At 45.3% G+C, this 15,821-nt stretch overlaps 1 protein-coding gene across 1 annotated transcript in view; it reads left to right on the forward strand.

Moving 5' to 3' along the window:
• The first annotated feature begins 1,512 nt into the window (after positions 1-1,512).
• The window catches only part of NHSL2 (NHS like 2), a 295,495-nt gene continuing 281,186 nt past the window's right edge, over positions 1,513-15,821 (forward strand). The window contains exon 1 of the mRNA XM_027963187.3: positions 1,513-1,994. Coding sequence (XP_027818988.2) covers positions 1,715-1,994 — 280 coding nt within the window. The 5' untranslated portion in view covers positions 1,513-1,714. The remainder of the gene's footprint in view (positions 1,995-15,821) is intronic.

Below are 15,821 nucleotides of genomic sequence, written 5' to 3' on the forward strand. Positions count from 1 at the left end.
ATTTTATGGTTCAGAAAAAGGACTATCTTTTCCCCATTTGTTTATTCTTCTTTGAATCAGAACCCAACTTTTCTAGTATCCATGTTCCAATTTACTGAACCAGGGATACCTATTTACTGAAAAGGGTAATCAGATTACTCTTTATTTATTATTTTGGCCACCTGGCATGCGGTTAGTTTCCTGAGCAGGGATCAAATCTATGCCCCCTGCAGTGGAAGCTTGGAGTCTTAACCCCTGGACCACCAGGAAAGCCCCAGATTACTCTTAACTAGTAGTAGAATCTTGAACTGCTTAAGGGGCAATTCTCTGAAAGGAATGAATAAAAACAGGTCACATTCAGGATCATTAGTGCAGACACACGTATTCTGTTCAAGGTGTTTTGTTAAAGGATTATAAGAATGGGAACATTTTTTAGGAGGAAAGACGAGGAGAGAATTACCAGAAGGAAGAAGTGGAACCACACCAAAGTCAAAGAAGTGAGAGGAGAATCAGATGGGAGACTGGGTATGTTGAAAATAAATGTTCTGAGTGGAAACTGCCCCAGTGCACAAGGACATATGCACACTTGGGGATTCTGATTTTCTGAGGATGCCACTATACCCCACTCTTCTATCTTCTAGAACGGAGAGAAATCAGGACATGACCACAGGGTTGCCAGTACTGAAAGCACACCCCAGGTCCTATACCACCTCCTCAGTGGGCATCCTAGGAGTGCAGGTGAGGCCAGAGATAGAGGTGGTCTCAGCCCAGAGGCCTTACCAGGAAGAAGGGGCCCTGGCCCCCGCCTTTTTTTTTTTTTGCTTAAAATATGGATCTGTGTCCCTCTATCTGGACGGAATCTGCTGTTCCAGAGAATGGGTTTGTTTTCATTCATTCATTCTTTCATTCACTCACTCACTCATTCCAGAGCCTTAATAGTAGTCCAGGACTACTCCCCAGAAACTCTGACCTCCTGAACAGTCGAGTAAGATATTTGGTTCTTTCCCCACTCCTTTCCAAGCTCCTGGGCGGTAGAAGGCTGTGCTCACAGTCTAGTCGTCTAGTCTGTGTGTGGCACTGAGTACATGTTTGGGAAAGGGAATCTAGAGGAATGAGGTCAGAACTATTCGGCGGGTCTCCGCTGGTTACTAGCTGCTGTAGGCACGGGTGCGCTTGAATTTCTATTATTTACGAAGAAGAAGTTTAAAGTACACACACACTGAAGCAGAAAAGAAATGTAACCGTAAGTACTGGGACTGGAGCTACAACAGGAGGACGTGGGCACACAACACCGAACGAACATCATACACACACCCCACTCTCGCGGACATTCCTTCTTTCGCCCTCCAGCTCGATCTTCTTTACTCCCACTTCCCTTTCCCTCCTCTCCTGGATCAAGCGTTAATCTGTGAATCTTTGACCGCAAAAAAAAAAAAAAAAAAAGTGGGTGGGGGGATCCCGAAGTAGCAGAGTGAGGGAAGAGGAGGTGGAGAAAGGCGGGGAGGAGGAGGAGGAGCCCAGCGAGCCAGAGTCAGAGAGACTGGTGGCTCCAGCGAGTGTGCAGCCCTGGGGGGAGTCGGCGCTCCAGGCTAGGAACCCGCCCGCTCGCCAGCCCGCGCCCAGGGGCCTGCTTCACCCGGAGCTGAGGCCGCCGCGCAGGGGCGCTCGGGTCAGGGTCGCCGTTCGGGGCGAGCCGGCCGCGCCGCCAGACTGGTCCCCCGCGCCCACGCCCGGGATGCCGTTCTACAGGCGCACGGTGGTGCCCCAGCGCCTGTGTCCGCGAAACCCGCCACAGCCGCTGACCGAGCTCCGCGACGTGAGCCACCTGGCCGCGCTCAGCGTGCTCCGGCAGCTCGCCGACCTCTGCGGCCACTCGTTGGCTCTGCTCGAGGACCTCGAGGGGCACCTGCTGGCCCTGGGGCGCCGCACCGACAGTCTGTTCCGGCGCACCGTGCGCCTCCGCCGCCGCCTTCCCTACCGCCTGCTCGGCCGGGAGGACCACGAGGAAGAGTTAGGTAAGCCGCGCCAGGGCTGGCGGCCCCGCTCGCACCCCGCCTCTGGGGGCGCCAGCACGCGCCCGCTCCGCGTCCACCCCTCCCCCACCGTCCCCACCCCTCCTCGGCCCTGCCCTCCCTTCCCCTCCGGGAGCGAGGAGATCCCATTTCCCTGACTCCACGCTCGCCGCACTCTGGCTGGAACTTCCTGCCCCTGGACCCGGTCGCGCCGTCCCGAGTGGCCAAGTGTCCTAGGGGTTCCCCGCCTTGGGACTGGCGGCCACCTTCTGGGGACTTGGGGAAGGAAGGCGGGGGACCTGCGAGGGTCCCCGGGAGCCGCTGAGTCCCGACCGCTTCGGCGCCGCCCCCAGGCCCGAGGCGTACTCGTCTTCGCGGCGTCGGGAACTAAATGGCCGCGCCGCTGGCGTCTTTGCTCCAGTCTAGGAACTTGGCCACTTCAGAAAGCGCGCCGGAGCAGCCTGCCACCTACGCGGCAGTAGGAGCCCTGCCAGCGGTGCCTACCGACTTTAAACCTGTACAACTTCGCGCTGGAGCGTGATCGCCGCTCTCGCTCCGAGAAAAGTCTGAGAGCCCGCCCGCTTCTCTCCGCGAAATAGGGCTGGTGCTCCAGGAGAGGCTGGAGAGGGTGGCGAGGAGGGGAGACTCCCCCTCGCAGCCGGCTTCTCTGACCCTTTACCCCTAGGGTCCTGTTGCACAGACTTGCTTGGGAGAACCGTTTAAAGCAACTGTCATCAGTTTTGTGTTGGACACGACTGAGCGACTTCACTTTAGAAATCACCATGCCTGAGAAACTCGGTGGTGCCCTTACTGAGCACACAGGGCCCATCAGAGGGCAGGAGGGCAACGCGAGCCCTTGTGCTTTACTATTTTGAACCCCAACACTTTAAACGGGGAATCCTCTGTCCATGGAAATGCCGTGATCCTTTAGAGTGTGGGACTTTTGGTGAAAGCAAGGGGATTGAATGTGTTGGAAATGTTGACCTCAGCTGGGGCATGCCAGGTACCAGGGCCAATTGACAGCACCAGAAAGTTAGGAGAGAGGAGGAGCAGTGTGGAAAGAAGTTTCAGATGGGAGCAGAATGGCTACTGACTGACTTGTGATTGCAGCTGCTTTGGGAAAGAAGTGTCTGAGTCAGCCCCTCTCCATTGCAGACCTCACCTCGATCCCACCCCTTCCATAGAATGAGTCACAGGCCCTGGCACCCCTCTTCCAAAAACGCTCTGGTCTCTGAGGTAGATGGTGGAGGTCACTGGGTCCTGTAGGGCAAGGAAGGTGGAAGACACAATTGACTGCCAGATGGAATGTAGACAGGGGGCCAGAAACCTCTTCCTGGCAGGGGAGCAGGAAAGCTGGGGCCTTAGGTCTGGTTAATTCTCACTTAAGAGAGAGGGTAAGAAGGTCACTGTTGATTTTTTTCTGGGATCCCACTGACTACCAAGATTAGCCTAGGAGGAATTTGAAAAGTCAGTTTGGGGAGTCATTTTCAAAATGCCCACCTGGCCTGCAGAGAGCCACCTAATGAGCACATCAGGGTGAGTTAAAGACAGTGAGGAAGCTCTGTTTTTCCAACTTGCACCTTTCTGTCTGAGAGCTCTTTCTGTGTGAGGGAAGGAATGGCTTCACCAAGTTGCCTTTGGGCCAGTGACCTGCTGGGTTAGAAAGAGATGGCTTTATGCAATGACTATTTTAAAGGAAGGGAGCAATTTCTTCGGAAAAATTGCATTGGGTTGGCTTCCTTGAAATTTGTAAGAGTGGCTCTCTCTCATCTTTGGGGCAGCTGCTTGCCTTTGAGAGTGTACCTGTCTCCAGGCTCAGAGACATTGAAGGGGCCTGCTGTATAAATGGAACACAGCTACCTTAATTTGGCAAGAAGGTCTGGTTTTCCATTTTCTGGTCTAATGCCCTACTCTAGACTCCCCTTGAGGTTCCCACTGCACACTTTTCAGGAGCTTTGATTGTGCGACACTTAAATTAGGCCTTCTCAGCAATGATCTGAGCACAAGTGCCAAATGCAGAGGGAGTTGGGGAGCATAATCAGTGCACCATCTGGCCACCCCCCATGTTGCTCGGACATAAGCTTCAATAGTGTTCAGCAGATGTATATTATATATTTTGACCCCAACTAAAAATGCTTTTCCCCCCATTGTTGTCAGTTCAGTCGCTCAGTTGTGTCCGACTCTTTGCGACTCCATGAATTCTTCCCTGTTTCTTTTCCTCCTAGCACTCCTACTCTGTTACTGACCATTTTGCTGGTGGTGGGCACTCCCAGTCAACATTTTACCCTATATGTCCTCCAGCAGGCTGGATTTTCCCCAAATTCTTGCTCTAGCTATTTTTTTTGGCCATGAGGTCAGGAAAGAATGGGGAAGGAAAGTTTGGAAGCAACATGGCCAGAGTGAATGACACCTGACAGGCCAGCAGCTTGTAGCCTCCCTGCAGGGACAGTTTGGCTGCCACCTCCAGACTGAGTAATGACAAGTCAGACTGGCCCATAGCCTTCCGGCTTGTGGAGATCAGACTGCAGGCTGAGCTGGGCAGGGAGGCCAGATGGGGGAGAACAGGGAGAGGAGACGGAGAAAGATAGAGGAGGAGAAAGTTGATGCTAAAGGAGTCTAAGGTGTTCCTTCCTCTCCACAATCAAGGATCGTGCCCCCACCATCTTCAAGGTTACAAGGGTGGGACTGGACTGGACTGGTTGCCTGGCAACAGCCTCTCCTCCACTGAAGGCTTTTCTTTGGTAACTTGAACCCCTTTGGGACTGCCCCAGAAGCTCTTGTAACTGGGGGATGGGGTTTGGAAGGAGGAGAGGATGCGCTATAGGACTGCACCAGGTTCCTCTGGTTGTAGATCTGTCGCTGTTGCTGCACCCTTGGCATCACTGTGCGTATAACTTGCATTTTTCCTCACATCTGGCTTTGAATGTGACCCTCTTTATTGCATTCGTGTCCTGGACTTTGTGCTCTTCGTCTCAAGAATGGCATGGTCAAAGCCAGTGGGAAGTCACTGGGTCAGAGCCAGGCATATAGCTCCATGTCTTCCGCCATGTGCTGAGTCAATCCACGCTTTCCAGTTTCTCCCTCAGAGATCTATTTAATGTATGTAGGTGCTTAGATGCTAATTACAAAAGCAATCAGGCCGTTGGCCTGGGGATATAATATCTCCTGTGCAAGCAAGGAAGTCACTGAAGCACAGGACAACACTAGGTATGTTTAATAACACTGGGGAGGTATCTTGTTACACTAGCTGATGAACTTGTGGGAAAGATGCTCTATTCCTTCTTGCAATGATTTTGGCTTGAATACAGCCACTTGGGTCGATGGTGGAAACTCCCACTTCATCTTTATGTAAAATTCCTGTCTCATGATTTTCCAACTTTGTGGCAACTCTGGCTGCAAATCAGAAAGGACAGCAGGTTTATTTATGTTTAAACCATAATTCCAGCATGAGCAGAGACTGTTGTAAATCTATATGGAGATAAAAAATGAAAACTGAACCTCTAGACTGCAGCCAGTTTACCATTAGATGAGGTATGGTAGACCTTGAATCTGACCATCATGGCTACTGAGGAGGGGATATGGCCTGCTTGAGAGTTGGATGGAGCAGAGAGAACTTAGGGGACTTGGAAAAGGCACTCTACCAGGGCTCACTTTTGTCTCTCTCCTATCTGTCAGCCCCAGAGACTGTTGGGACAGTTGGTTTGACAGGGTGGGGAGGGGGAGCAAGCCTATTTTCTTTTAAGTAAATACCGTGAAATTCCTGCTTCATGGTATTTCCATATGTTGAAAACATCTTCTCTGGAAATTTGGACACCAAAATGTCCACTAGAATTTCCTCCACTTTAGAAATGAGAAATTTAATATTTTCCCTTTTTTTAGACACATGAACAGCTAAAGTGATAAAAAACATCAGAATGATGGAAGAGTAGAGTAATAGGAGAGGATTCAAGTTATGGCTCTTGGGCTTAATGTTTGTCTTTATGGAGTTGATTAGGTGACAGGAGAAGGGTGGTGAATTTGCATCATTTGTCCCTGTATTTCTCTGGCTTGGGTGGAGTGGAGTTTATGCTATGTGGCACAAACAATTTGGTCATTAACCATTATGGGCACCATAATACTTCTCTATTTTCTTCTCAGGAAAGTGTAGGGACTTATCTAAAGGCACCCAGATGGATCAGGATGTTTTGTAGCTTTAAGTGCTGGAAAGATCATAGTGCCTCTTCATACCTAATTCTAAATGAAAACAATACTAAACCTGCAAATAAAATCTTATTTTGAAGGATTACTCAGAGCTCCACTTGTATGTTGAAAATAAAATAGCTTCTTATTAGATTCTTTCATTCTCTCTCTCTTTTGTACTCCTGTTTTTGGTGCCCTAAGCATGGACATAATCTGCTTCTTGGGGAATGTGGCACTGCTTAGGTCACAGTGCAGGTCAGTGGCAGGAGACCTTGATCTAGAAGCCAGGGCTTCTGCCATCCAAACCAGTACTCTGCCTTCTTTAAGGATGCTAAGTTCAAAGTCAGCTGTTCATTGAGAGTCACTGCTGCGGCATTTTTTTCTAGCTGGGACTAGTTTAGGATGAGGAATAGCTCTTGCTACCTTTGGGAACTGAGGGATCTGGAGAACAGGCCTCCTGGGGTTTCTACAGTTGGGACTTGGGGGGTGAGATGGAGGCAGAGGGGAGAAAGGAAGATCAACCTTGCATCATGTAAAGAATAGATGTGAGGCAACAGGATCCCTTGCTAAAACAGTCTTCGTGAAGTGTTCAGTAGGAAATAGCCTTGGAAAAAGGATCTTTAGTTGGGAAGGGATGGCTGGGCCAGTGACCTGACACTGTCCTCTGAAGGTCACCTTTCCACTGAATCTTTCCTTCACAATCCTTCTATCGTCTCTATATCTTCTATTTTCCCTAATAGCTTTTAATCCAACTGTGGACACTTCTCATTGCATACCCACATCCTATTTTCTGTTATTACAGCAGAGTCTAGTTGGCATTTCCAAAGGTACTTTTATTAAAAGCCTAGGGGAATGAGAAAATAAAATTATTACCAAAAATGTGTTTAACATACATGTTTCTAAAGTATGAATTTATTCTTCTTCAAAGCTTGAGTAGCTTAACAGACTTACTAGCTTTGCTGCTCTATATATTTTTTCTGAGGGACTCAAATCACCTTTTCCTCAGATCATTGCTTTCTAGCTTTGAAGAAAGGGCACCACTTTGGGTACTGTTTCCTTCACCCAGCACTCACCCTTGTGCTGGGTTTTAGAGACCCACAGATAAATGAGACACAGCCTGTCCCTTCAAAGAGCTCTCAGTTTCAGGGATAGATATCATCTTGTTTGCCAGCATATCAGCACAGGATGCCTGGGTACCCAGTGTTCTCCTCTAGGTTGAGGAGAGCTGATAACCAGAATCCAGACCCCAGTTAACACGCCATAGGATTTTCCATTCAATCTGGTTTGGGATCCAAGGATGGAATTGGGGTTTTAGAATTCCCTATGGTAAGAGCATGACAACCCACTCCAGTATTCTTGCCTGGAGAATCCCCATGGACAGAGGAGCCTGGTCGGCTGCCATCCATGGAGTCGCAAAAGAGTCGGACCCAACTGAGCGACTAAGCACATGGTAAAAAAAAAAAAAAAAATGATAAGAGTGCTACTGTGAATTCAGCAATGCTTTTACATGAATTTGTAGATTTATAATTGATGATCTTCTCTTCATACATAGGCTGCTGCTGCTGCTGCTAAGTCGCTTCAGTTGTGTCCGACTCTGTGCGACCCCATAGACGGCAGCCCACTAGGCTCCCCTATCCCTGGGATCTCCAGACAAGAACACTGGAGTGGGTTGCCGTTTCCTTCTCCAATGTATGAAAGTGAAAAGTGAAAATGAATTTGCTCAGTCTTGTCCGACTCTTAGCAACCCCATGGACTGCAGCCTACCAGGCTCCTCTATCCATGGGATTTTCCAGGCAAGAGTACTGGAGTGGGGTGCCATTGCCTTCTCTGTCATACATAGACAGAATAGTGCTTATTCAGTAGATAAATAATACTTGGTGGATCTGCAGACTCATAGACGTCTTGTGATAACTCCTCTAGAGTTATCTGGATGGCCTTCTACAGTCTTCTACCCTCCTTTGGGAAGCACTGACCTAACCTTCCTGGTTCAAGCTGTCAGCTCTTTCCTGCTCTGGAGAATTCCATGATTTCACTCAGATAAGCCCTCACTGAAGTTTTCAAGTTATAGTACACTGGATGGCAGTATCTTTTCTTCCACTTTATTTATTTACTTTCCTTTCAGTTTTATTGGAATATAATTGACATACAGCACTGCATAAGTTTAGGTGTACAGGATGATTATTTGACTTACATACATCATATAATGAGTAGTATAATGTTTAGTGAACATTCATCATATCATGTAGATACACAGTTAAAGGAAAAGAGTATTTCTTCCCTGTGATAAGAACTGTTAGGATTTACTCTCTTAACTTCAGATATAACAGACAGCAGTGCTAGTTATATGTAACAACTGTAGTGCTTATAATTGGAAGTTGGTACCTATAGACCACCTTCATCCAGTTCTCCCTCCTCTCACCCCATCTCCTCTGGTAACCACAAACCTGATCTCTTTTTTTTCTGTGTTTATTTGTATGTTTTTTGAAGTATGATTGACTACAGCACTGTATTAGTTCCTGATGCACAATATAATGATTCCATTTTTCTATACCTTACAAATTGATCCCATGGTAATTCTAGTTACTATCTGTCACCACACAAAAAAGATATTACATTATTATTGACTCTATTTCCCATCCTGTACATTTTATCCCTGTGATTCCTTTATTTTGTACCTGGAAGTTGGTACCTCTTAATCGCCCTCATCTATTTCACTCATCCCCCCACCTGCTGCCTGCTGGCAACCACCTGTTTATTCTCTGTATCTATGACTGTTTCTGTTTCATTACGTTTGTTCATTTGTTTTGTTTTTTAGATTCCACATATAAGTAAAATCGTCTGATATTTGTCTTCTTCTGTATGACTTATTTCATTAAGCATAATATTCTCTTTGGAGAAATACCCAGAAGTGGAATTGCTGGATCATATGGTAGTTCTATTTTTAATGTTTTGAGGAACCTCCATTGGATGGCAGTATCTTAATAGACAAGACTATGTCAATAATGCCACAAACAGGAGATGTGCTGACTGTGTTTGCACAAGGAGGCTTGCAACAAGGTGCTTTGTATGTGAGGCACTGAGTCTGATTGTGTATAAGACCACTAGGCTCAGTCCTTTAACTTGGAAGGTTTGAGCAACCTCTGTCTATCCCTCCTCTATTCCTGCTGTCCCTCCCTCTCTTTCTTTCTAAACTGTAAGCTCCTCAATAGAAAGTAAGCATCTTCAGGGTGGAGATTTTTCTCTGTTTTTACTGCCCTATCTCCAGTCCCTAAAATAGTGCTTGGCACTTAATAAATAGCTAGTAAGTTTAATTCCTCCCTTGTTTCTAACCATCACGCATGTATTGAGGACCTGACTCTGGGTCTGGCCCTGTGCTGGTCTCTGAGGATATAGAGCCAAGTTAGAGTGCAGCCCCATGGTCCAGCAGAGAGAGCCTGGAGTCATCATACTGTCCAATCATAGGCAAGCCCGGGGGTCATCGGACGGCGAAGGAAGCTCACCTAATTCAGCTCAGAGTGAGTTCTGAAGGATGATCTGGAGCTGGCCAATTGAAGAAGGAGGTGGAGGGAATTCCTGGCTCAGGAGGTAGCCTGTGTGAGGCCCTGGATATGTGAGAGGGCTAGTGTGGGGGAGGAACTAACTCAAGTGATTTAGGAGGAGCGGGTACAAGGCACCTCCTGACTCAGAGTGAGCCCTCAGGTGGAGGTTGGCTGGGGAGGTGCTAACACCCTGTTTGCTGACCAAGAAGCTGGATACTGGAGCGTCCTTAGGAAGATTCAAACACAGTTGTAGTAGGAACTGCAGATTTTCTTGATCTACATTCAAGTTTTCATTATCCTTGGGCAGATGAGACCTAAGTGACCTTGGCCCTTCCCTGCTTTGCGGAGCCAAGTCCTGGTTCCCCCTAAGACATCCAAGCCAGGAGGCACCCCATGCCACAGTGAGATAGAAAGAGGGAGAGAAAGCAAGAATCTACCTGCTTGTTATATCACCAGCTGTGTGGATCCAGTTGCATTCCAGAGCAAAATATATTATTCATGCCCCTGCTTTTTTGCGAGTGGGGACATTTGATGTTTCACTATATGTTTTATTTTATTTTCTTTCTAAATTCTTTCTAGATTCTTAAGAATGGTCTGTGATTCATCTAGGGGAAAATCAGAAAAATATTTTTTTTCCTTTGGAAAATGGATTCAAAGAGGAGATGAGTTTTTAAAATGATTCAGCTGTTTTTATTTTAAGTGCTTTTTTTTTTTTAAAAAAAATTTGCTTCTGAGAACAGTGTAATTAACTGCTTGGCAATTTATAGTTTGATTCCCTGTATCTGCGAAATAGTCAAACTCATGTTGTTTTCCCAAACCAGCAGGCCCTAAGGGGAGTGAGGTCTCCTCCACCAGCAGATCTTGGGCGTTCTCTGCTCTCACAGGAGGCTGTGCATCACAGTTTTCAGCAATCCCAGTAGTGTCATTATGTGCTCTTATCGCCCCAGATCCAGTAATTCCATTTCAATGGTAATCCACTCCAGGACTATTGCCTGGAAAATCCCATGGACAGAGGAGCCTGGTAGGCTACAGTCCACGGGGTCGCAAAGAGTCGGACACGACTGAGTGACTTCACTTCACTATGCTTAAAGAAATGATCAGATATTGTGGGAAAATGTTTGTAGATCCTCACTGCATCTTTTGGTTATTTATATTAACCCCCAAATGGAAACAACTTAATGATATGGATATGGTTCTATAAATGGTGACAGGTCGATGTGGTAGAAAACTAGACAACTAAGAAAAATAGTGCTCAAAACAAAAATATGAGGATATGTGGAAATGTGCAAAATGATGCTAAGTGAAAAACCAGGGTATTAAATTGCATGTATGATATTATCCCCTCTCCAGGGATGATAATATCTAAAATAAAGCGCATATATAAAAAAGAAACTGGAGGGGTATTGCCAAAATGTTAACAGTGGTTGTTATCTCAGGATGATAACAATGATAGTAAATGATAGCAAAGACAGCAATGGTTGAGATTATGGGAGTGGGTGGATTTTTTTTCTCATACCTTTCTGTATTTTTTGAAATTTCCTAAGTGAACATGGATTACTTTTAATGACAATGAATGACATGTTAAGGAAAAGAATCTTGGGATTTGAAAGTAGCACCTGTAGTTTTAAGACTGACTTGCCCAGCACCTATATTATTCAGCTGATTTGAGTGTCTCAGAACCACAGTTCCTCATCTGTAAAAGGAGGTTAATGCTCCCCAGGTTAGAAGGCTGTCGTGAAGATCCAGAATAATGTATGGAAAATGTTGGGCCCATATGCCACAATCCTGCACACAATCACTAAATACTAAGAAGATGAAATTCCACAAAACCTTTTGAAATCCCTGGATGAGGATACTGTCAAGATGAAGTTATAATAAAAATATTTCCTAGATAGCTCCGATTTGCAGCCATTCCTCCCTTTTGCAGAATATGTAAAGAATGCCTGCCTGTGTGCTCATGGAGGAGCAGCATCTAGCTTTTGAAGCTGTCAGCTCATCTCTCCCAACCCAAGGATTTTCCTTTCCTTTGACTCCTCCCTTCATTCTCCCCCACTGATATCTGTTCACTGCCTCGCCAACCAAGGGGGAAAACAGTCTTTGGAACTGAAGCCGAGGCACCACTGAGGGTCTTGGCAGATCTGAGATGTTTATTATCATGGAATATGTGGTGCTGGCTGACCACAAGGACCTGCCAGGCTGGGATGCCAAGGAGAAGCTTTAATCAAGCAGCAGAGGACGGACGCAGGTCGCACAACTAGACAGCATCCCCTGCCTTGGGGCAGAGCCCTTGTCTAAATGTCCAGCTTGCTCCCTGGTCACCTCTTCCCTCAGGACGGCTTCGTGGCTTCTGGCTTGGCTCACCAGTTTTACAGAACCAGCTTGATTTATGGGTGAAGAGCCACCTTCTTCTCACAAAAACTTCTGGGGCCTCAGGATATTTCAGTGACATATTTGGCAACTTGCCTGAGGATCTGTTTTTCACCAGCATGGAATTAGAACCAGTAAGCCCTGATCTTGAAGCCATACAGCTTCAAGGTCATGGGCATACCTTGGGGCTGTCTGCAGCATGCCCAGACCACCAGGCAATTCAGTCATCTCCCTGAGTAGAATCCTTCACACTACTTGTCTGGTTGCATTTTTCACTTTTAGAACTACAGCCAAAAATATAGACCCTAACTGAATTACTTGGAGAGCTTTAAAAAGTTACTAATGCCATGCATGGCCATACCTCATACCAATAAAACCAGAATTTCTGGGAGATGAGGCCCAGGAACCAGGATTTTTAAAAGACCCCCAGGTGATTCTAATGTGCAGACATGGTGAGAACCACTGTTGTGGTAAAGATGGTTAAAAATGGAAGGGACCGTCCAGCGTTTGAAAAATTATAATGTATTTGTGGATAATGAGCATGAACTATAATACAGGATTATATTAAAGTAAATGACAAAAATGACCTCATGGATGAACTCATTGTAAGCAATAATAATACCAAGTTAGTACACTTCAAAAAATTTTTAATAATGCATTTTATTTAACCCAGTATATCCAAAACAGTATCATTTTGCCATGCAATCATTATTAAAGTGATTAGCGGTATCTTACATTATTCTTTTGTATTAGGTCTTCAAAACTTAATGTGAATTTTGTATTTACACAACATCTCAGTTCAGTCTAGCTACCTTTCAAATGCTCCATAGTGCTATGTGGATAGCACCACTCTAGGGCATGGACTTGCAGACCAACTGGTCTTCTGTATGAATAAAGTATTTAACTCCTAAAAATTGGATAATACACTTTTTTAACTTCATAAGACAACAGAAGAAATTAGAAAAATGAAGCCAGTTAGTTTTATTAATAAAAAGAATAAGTATATGTTAAGGCAAAGTTAAGCATCTTTAGTTTTACATTTTTTGGTTATAACATGTCATTAACAACTATTGACCTTCTAGATGAGAACAGTATATTTTATTTTATTTTATTTTTACTCTGTTACCTTTATTTTTAAAAAATTTTTATTTTTACTATATTTTACTTTACAATACTGTTTTGGTTTTGCCATACATTGGCATGAATCCACCACGGGTGTACATGAGTTCCCAAACATGAACCCCCCCTCCCACCTCCCACCCCATATCATCTCTCTGGATCATCCCCGTGCACCAGCCCCAAGCATCCTGTATCCTGCATTGAACATAGACTGGCGATTCGTTTCTTACATGATAGTATACATGTTTCAATGCCATTCTCCCAAATCATCCCACCCTCTCCCTCAGAGTCCAAAAGTCTGCTCTACACATCTGTGTCTCTTTTGCTGTCTCGCATACAGGGTCATCATTACCATCTTTCTAAATTCCATATATATGTGTTAGTATACTGTATTGGTGTTTTCCTTTCTGGCTTACTTCACTCTGTATAATCGGCTCCAGTTTCATCCATCTCATTAGAACTGATTCAAATGTATTCTTTTTAATGGCTGAGTAATACTCCATTGTGTATATGTACCACAGCTTTCTTATCCATTCATCTGCTGATGGACACCTAGGTTGCTTCCATGTCCTGGCTATTATAAACAGTGCTGCGATGAACATTGGGGTACATGTGTCTCTTTCTATTCTGGTTTCCTCAGTGTGTATGCCCAGCAGTGGGATTGCTGGGTCATAAGGCAGTTCTATTTGCAATTTTTAAGGAATCTCCACACTGTTCAAGATGAGAACAGTATATTTTAAAGATTTGTTTATTTATTTAATTAATTTATGGCTGCACTGGGTCTTTGTTGCTGGGTGAGGGCCTTCTCCAGTTGTGGGAAGCAAAGACTACTCTTTAATTGTGGTGCGCAGGCTTCTCATTGCAGTGGTTTCTCTTGTGGAGCACGGGCTCTAGGAGCCGGGGCTTCAGCAGTTGCAGAGCATGGGCTCAGTAATTGTGGTGCATGGGCTTAGTTATCCTGAGGCATGTGGAATCTTCCAGGACCAGGGATTGAACTTGTGTCCCCTGCATTGGCAGGCAGACTCTCAAGCACTGGACTACCAGGGAATAGTATTTTTGTTTTCTTACATCATAGCTATTTAATATCACTCTTGATGTTACTGGGTTGGATCCCTGCATCAAGTCAACCTCAACTTGCCTGTCTTTGCAAAAGAATATTAAAATTCCACTCTGCAGAGGGTTGTTGGAGTACAGGGAAAAGGAAGGAAACTTCTACTTTGTAATATTTAGTGTTCCAAATTAGGCTATGCTAGAAATCATAAATAGAAATTGAAATGGTTACCTCTGAATCAATGTCTAGATTGGACTTCATGCTTTCTAGAAGTCTCTTATATGATGCACCATTTCATGCAGGTAGATTATTAGAGCATAATAGTGAGAACAACTGTATAGATTGTTGTGTTTAGTATTTTTCATTTCTTTTTTGCATTTCACCTCACTGCAGGGCATGTGGTATCTTAGTTCCCTGACCTAGGATTGAACTTGAGTCCCCTGAACTGGCAGCACAGAATCTTAACCACTGTACCACCAGGGAAGTCCCATGTGTTTAGTATTTTTAAACCCATATCTACTCCAGCAAATGCAATTTAGAAGAAAAAGTATTTCTCTTTTTATCCCTTCCATTATCCCAGTAGAAATAGTTTTAGAATGTGGATCTAGGCCAGCAGTTGCCCAGAGAAAGGAAGAGGACTGGTCCAAAGAGGTCCCAGTGTTGGTGGTTGCACTGGCTTCAAGTAGAGAACCTCTCCTGTGGCTGTTCTGAGATCCTGAGACATCCATTTAGGTGACCCTATCATCAGCCCCTGAGAAATGCTGGGACAAGGGTGACAAGTGAGAGGAGAAAACTATGGGGGAGGGACACTTTTAGTGTCCTCTCTCTCTGCTGTGATCAGAGGGGAGAGATACTAAAGGCATCCCCTCTGATTTGTGTCCCCAACAATAGCTGATGCTGATTATGACAAGGCATTGAGAAGAGGCTGCAGCATCTTCAGAGGAATCTGTTTAAGAAGACTGAGGAAAAGTTTTCAGGAAAAGTTCCACTCAAAATGATGCAAATTAAAGGAATGATTCGGTATGAAAAAGTGGAGGGGCGGGGAGGGGAAGAGTAAAACGCCTAGGAAACTTTGCTCTTGAGAGAGACTTGGGGCTTCTGGATAGCAAAGTTTCACTGTATTCCAATTTATAACCTGTTTCACCTTTTGAAATAATGAGTTACATAAGGTTACTCCCCATTGTGAAACAGCACGATGAAATCTTTCCCCCCATAATTCCAAATTACCAAAAGTGGTAGATTTAGGAAACAAATGTTATTGACTGACACAGAGGCTTTACACTTTGTGCCTGTAGTTTCAAAACTGATGCACGTGAGCAGGAGATGGTGGGTGGAAAAGCCAGTGAAGATGAGGAGTCCTTCCATTCCGGTTAGCATGTATTGAGCTGCTGTTAGATGCCAGTGGGAGCTGGTAGCATATATATGGCACATAAGTGTCCCCTGCAGGTAGAGGGGTGACAAAAAGGGTGCCACCTCTGGATGGATCAATGAGGAAAACCCACCCCTTTTGGTGGAACAAAAAGACAAAAGCACATTCTTTGAGCATAGCAATTAGAAAAGATCACTTGTTCTGGT

This window comes from Ovis aries, chromosome X (genome assembly GCF_016772045.2).
Source record: "Ovis aries strain OAR_USU_Benz2616 breed Rambouillet chromosome X, ARS-UI_Ramb_v3.0, whole genome shotgun sequence".
In the NCBI taxonomy this organism is placed as follows: Eukaryota; Metazoa; Chordata; class Mammalia; order Artiodactyla; family Bovidae; genus Ovis; species Ovis aries.